The sequence below is a fragment of the Bufo bufo genome, chromosome 1, assembly GCF_905171765.1.
Source record: "Bufo bufo chromosome 1, aBufBuf1.1, whole genome shotgun sequence".
Lineage (NCBI taxonomy): Eukaryota > Metazoa > Chordata > Amphibia > Anura > Bufonidae > Bufo > Bufo bufo.
In genome coordinates, this window is record NC_053389.1 from 781649184 (window position 1) to 781654833 (window position 5650).

Sequence of the window (5650 nt, forward strand, 5' to 3'; positions counted from 1 at the left end):
TCCGTGGACATTCCTCATCACGGATGCGGACCCATTCACTTCAATGGGTCCGCAAATCCGGAGATGCGGAATGGTGCGGAATGGAAGCACGGAACAGAACCCTATGAAAGAACTACGGAGTGCTTCCGTGGGGTTTCATCCCGTACTTCCGTCCCGCAAAAAGATAGAACAGTGAATGGGTCCGCGATCCGCTGCGGCTGCCCCACGGACTGTGCTCCTGCATTGCGGCCCGCATTGCACGACCACAGGGCGCACACGCCCGTGGGAAAGAGGCCATAATCTTTGTAGTTCTTATGTGACATATAGGCAGGTAAGGAATGGGAAATGAAATGCTGCAGTCAAGACTTTTTGTATATTTTTATTTTTTTTATTTTTAAGGTAAAAAGGGGAGGGAAGAAAAGGGGAAGGGAAGAGAATTTTTTATTTTTTGGGAAACATTTTTTTATTTTTAATTTTTCATGGAGGGGGAGTAGGGAGAGAAAGTGAAGGCAGAAATGGGGAAGGGAAGTTTTTTTTTTAAAGTTTTTTTGTTTTTGGGGAAGGGTTAAAATTTTCATTTTTTATTTTTTTTCCTGGCAGGTGGCAGTACAGGATGGTGCTTGACGGTTCGCCCTCACACTGGCTCTTTTTCCAGAGGCTCTCTAGATTTCATTTTCCTCCAGAACATGCAGATGCTGAAAAAAGAAAATCTATCAGTTATTTGATATTTGCTACTTACATGTCAGCTCTGAGTGAAATGTGTGCACAGATCCTCCAATGTTTTTTCTTACATTAGCTGCTTATCAGTCCACTGACATTATAACATGTCTGGCCTTGTAATATGCGCCAAATTTATCATGAAGCGTTCAGTATTGTGATAAATCTGGAGCATCCAGTGACTGCCTGGACTAAGTTTACACTGTGTAATGTGTCATTTTTATCTAAAATACTACGCCTGTTCCACAGAGTATCTTATAGATGCTACCTACCATATGCCAGCGATCAGCATGATGGTGACGGAGCCGGCCACAGATATTGCTATGAGGGAAGCATTGTTGTTCTGTAGCTCCTCTAGAAGTGGCGGCTCAGGCGCTGTGATGTCAAGCACATCAGGAAGTGTAGGGCGAGGATGGTATTTTTTTGTCGCCTGTTCCGATTCGCTGATAACTAAATAAGGAAAACAATTACATTAATAGTTAATTCCATGAAGAGAACGATAATGACATTGTAGTGTATCTTATACATGAAAGAAATGGCTAAAATCTTTCCATTATAGTTTTTTTCCTTACAAATACTAATGTAAAATAGCCCCACATTATAGGTGACAATTCAGATTTTCAGAACTAGATCCTTTCTCACTAATTATCACCCACAAGTAGATATGAATCCCGCGTATCTAAGAATTACCACTCAGCATAGTGCCAGTAATAATATGTCCTTACCTGCCACGTTATAGGTGATCTTACTCACTGGCACCTCAGAGTCCAGGATGGTGGTACACGTGTACCGTCCGGAGTCCCCCATCTGTACGCCCTTGATCACTAGATAGGGCTCCCGGGTGATTTTGGGATTGTGTTCACGAGGCTATAGAAAAAATATGGAGAATTATCAGAGCCTCAGATATCACAACTATTTATAATATAATATTTGTAATTTACATAGTCATATCATTAAGACAAAAATGTAGAAAATTGCTGATGATAATTTGCTGACATGACAGAAAGTCTGATTTTAGACCATATTGAGCAGCCTGGTGATGATATTGGGTGAAAGGACTTTCTGCTAAGTGGTTTTTGAGTAATGAAAGGAATACGTTTGGGAAGCGCTGCCTTAACATTCTGGTCGTATAACTCAAACTGAACAATCTCCCAATTTTACCCTGCATTGTACTTACCAGGGTTAACAGGTTGTTATAGGTGTCCTCCAGCCTTGCGTACCATTCAAAAGTACAGTCCAGAATTAGTTCTTCATATTCTGGGATTTTTATATTTATCTCTAGAAAAACAGGAAAATGAAAGAAGATATTATAGAAGTAATTGTGTAGATATTCTGTCCTACATTTAGGGGTTGTCTCAATAACACGTCTCCTTCTATAAGACCTAATAGGAAATACGGCCATCATAGAGGAGACTGATAGTAACTGGTTATATTCTGCTATCTCCTCACCTCCACAGTTTACAGTCTCTGCCAGGTGAGACTTGTGATCTTTACATGGAGAGCAGGACCGTCCAGTTTTCAGATCTGAGAAAAGAAGAAAGAAATGAAATGTGAGCCGAGCATTAAAGACACTTATAATATTAGAATAAATATGATAATCATGTGCTGGTATCTATCACCCCTCTGTCACCTGCACATGGACAGGATACTGTACAGGCTGCCACAAATCACCCTTCTAGCCTGCTTATGGACTGAATCATATTAATGTAAATATCCTCCTGCTTTGGGAAGTCTGGTGTATACCAGTGACTGGTATATTTAGTGTACGGTGAGGATTTGGGGTCCTATATATTTACTAATGTACTATATGAATGTAGATATAAGAATAGAAACTTCTACTTTACCGAAACATCTGTTGGAGGTGCACAGGCAGCTGCATCTCTCCAAGTAGTCTGTGAAAAGAGGAGACATCATATAATAGTCAGCGAGTTCTGTGTAAAGTGCCTATGTAGTGCTGCTCACCTCTGTATAATAGGCACAGTACCCACAGTTTACACACACTAGTGGGAAAGGTCCATTGGCATGCATTATATAGTGTAATTCTAGTTACTCTGGCCTATGATAAAAATCTTATACTGTACCTTGATTTTTTGGAGGGCCCCCGGCGCAGACAACCTTCTCCTCGGCGCAGGTCTGACAGTTGATGTAGGTTTGCACCATTAATCCTGGGGAAATGCACTTGTGTTATAACCGTCCAATCTTATAGATAATAATAATAATAATGACAAGAAGCTGAATCTGGTATAAAATGTACTTACCACAGCTGTCTGCACCTGAGGAATGGAGAAGAAAGAAGACATTACTGACCGTTCTCATTGTCAGACTCAGAAACCTCTAATCTCTGGGTCTCCTTATTATTACATGATGTCAGTGCCTCTGTGTTCGTCACTTTGTTTTCTAGATTTCCATTGACAGAAATCTCTGAGCCGCCCCAGAACGGTCCGGGCCTCTATAGAACGCAGCAGCTCCTAGTGCAAACATTCCTGGCAGCCAATCAGGTGCTGGCTTTCATATGTCCAGTACAGGGTAGGAGATAACAGCAGTGATCTGATTGGTGGCTGTGGGGATCTCTAGTTTGGGTCTACATTACTATTACTACAAGAGGCCTGTGTGTGTAATACATTTATATGTCATATTATAGCAGGTATTATATCTAGAAGAACTCACCTTGTTTATTTGGACACCTCCCTAAAAGTGAGAAATGAAGAAAAGCAGAATTACTAATAGAGAACAATAGAGAACAGAAATCCCCTGTATATGAGGGCTCTATCTATAACACTGCAATAATACAAAAGAAAACTGCACGCATAGCAATTCCCAGAATAGAACATTTTATTCCAATCGCTCCCTCCTGTCACTAGGCTGTAGGGAAAGGAAAACAAGTTGAAAACATCCTCTCTGACAACCCACCAGACACGTAGAAGATAAGTACAATGGTAGACAGAAGAAGATTCCACTTACGTTGGTTTGAGTCCTGGACGATAACCTTGAGCTTTTCTTTGAGTCGCTGGAAATGGAGTCCAATGATGTGAAGAAGCTGGATCTCTAAGATATATAAAGAGGAGAAGAATGAGAGTCCGATCCCCTCATCTATCAGTCTGAGCCCCCAACACACTAATTCCTATTAATAAGTGAAGTAGAATTTCCACCTACGTATAAAATATTGTACTTACCCTTAAAATCTATATCCTGGATGACGTCCACAGATTTTTTATATTCAGACGCAATTTCGGATATAGCATATTTATCTGGAAGGAAAATAATGGTACAATAATTATCTATCTATCTATAGATTATATGAAATGGAGATAATAGTAATAATATAAGTACCCAGTATGCCGACTTCATCCTCAAGGTAGTTCAGGACCTTTTTCTCGGTGACTTTGGCAAACCGCTTGATGTTGACATAGGCTTCTATTGAGTCAATGTCATCGACTTGGCTTTTGATAAAGGTGTTGAATTCTTCCATAGCCATTTTCCCTCTGGAGTCGCATGGTATGCAACATAGAGACTGTCCGATGAAGACAGATGTTACGAGCAGTAGAAGCCACATGGTCTGGATAGAACCAGACATCTTTGGTAAAATCGCTTCCTGTAGCAAATAATCACTAAGGACGCAAGAGAGCAGAACTATGTCCCACTGAGAAGACAACAGCACTGCACAGGTTACAGCATCAGGCGCCGGTTAAGAGACAATGTCTTTATGACATCATCAGATTATGCAAATGAGGCTCTGAAACAAGCAATTGGATTGGTGGAAAATGGGATTATGACATCATATGCAAATAATTCTCTGGAACGTGAGATGTTTGAGGGAGTAAATAAGTATGTTCACTTAAAAAACATTTTTTTTAAGCCACAACTAATACATATCATGACATTCTTTACAGAATATACATATCAAGCATGGGTAACAGAACATGTACCCACCCGTATATTCCACTGTATGATGTTATCGGAATTTGAAAATGAGGCTCTGAAACACAAAAGTTATTGGATTGGTGGAAAATGTAATTGTGTCATCATTACACTCACCTAAAGAATTATTAGGAACACCATACTAATACGGTGTTGGACCCCCTTTTGCCTTCAGAACTGCCTTAATTCTACGTGGCATTGATTCAACAAGGTGCTGATAGCATTCTTTAGAAATGTTGGCCCATATTGATAGGAAAGCATCTTGCAGTTGATGGAGATTTGAGGGATGCACATCCAGGGCATGAAGCTCCCGTTCCTCCACATCTCAAAGATGCTCTATTGGGTTGAGATCTGATGACTGTGGGGGCCATTTTAGTACAGTGAACTCATTGTCATGTTCAAGAAACCAATATGAAATGATTCGAGCTTTGTGACATGGTGCATTATCCTGCTGGAAGTAGCCATCAGAGGATGGATACATGTTCTCATTCTGTTTACGCCAAATTCGGACTCTACCATTTGAATGTCTCAACAGAAATCGAGACTCATCAGACCAGGCAACATTTTTCCAGTCTTCAACAGTCCAATTTTGGTGAGCTCGTGCAAATTGTAGCCTCTTTTTCCTATTTGTAGAGGAGATGAGTGGTACCCGGTGGGGTCTTCTGCTGTTGTAGCCCATCTGCCTCAAGGTTGTGCATGTTGTGGCTTCACAAATGCTTTGCTGCATACCTCGGTTGTAACGAGTGGTTATTTCAGTCAACGTTGCTCTTCTGTCAGCTTGAATCAGTCGGCCCATTCTCCTCTGACCTCTAGCATCCACAAGGCATTTTTGCCCACAGGACTGCCGCATACTGGATGTTTTTTCCCTTTTCACACCATTCTTTGTAAACCCTAGAAATGGTTGTGCATGAAAATCCCAGTAACTGAGCAGATTGTGAAATACTCAGACCGGCCCGTCTGGCACCAACAACCATGCCACGCTCAAAATTGCTTAAATCACCTTTCTTTCCCATTCTGACATTCATTTTGGAGTTCA

The 5650-nt window shown here is 40.9% G+C and overlaps 1 protein-coding gene across 1 annotated transcript; it reads right to left on the bottom strand.

Annotated features, from left to right (window-relative positions):
* Positions 1 to 613: 613 nt before the first annotated feature.
* On the bottom strand, positions 614 to 4171 carry LOC120988421. The gene is made up of 12 exons (XM_040415938.1): positions 4027 to 4171; positions 3870 to 3944; positions 3658 to 3741; positions 3364 to 3384; positions 2955 to 2969; positions 2778 to 2861; positions 2541 to 2588; positions 2146 to 2220; positions 1874 to 1974; positions 1422 to 1563; positions 969 to 1146; positions 614 to 674 (listed from the first exon to the last, which is right to left on the bottom strand). The coding sequence occupies exons 1-12, from the start codon at positions 4169 to 4171 to the stop codon at positions 614 to 616; spliced, it is 1029 nt and encodes a 342-aa protein (XP_040271872.1).
* Between the last annotated feature and the right edge of the window lie 1479 nt (positions 4172 to 5650).

Coding starts and splice junctions, on each gene's coding strand:
- LOC120988421 (XM_040415938.1), bottom strand. CDS start 4,171: ATGGCTATGGAAGAATTCAACACCTTTATCAAAAGCCAAGTCGATGAC. Junction 3,385..3,657: donor CGTCCAGGACTCAAACCAAC/GTAAGTGGAATC, acceptor TCTCACTTTTAG/GGAGGTGTCCAAATAAACAA. Junction 1,564..1,873: donor ATAACAACCTGTTAACCCTG/GTAAGTACAATG, acceptor TTTTTTCTATAG/CCTCGTGAACACAATCCCAA.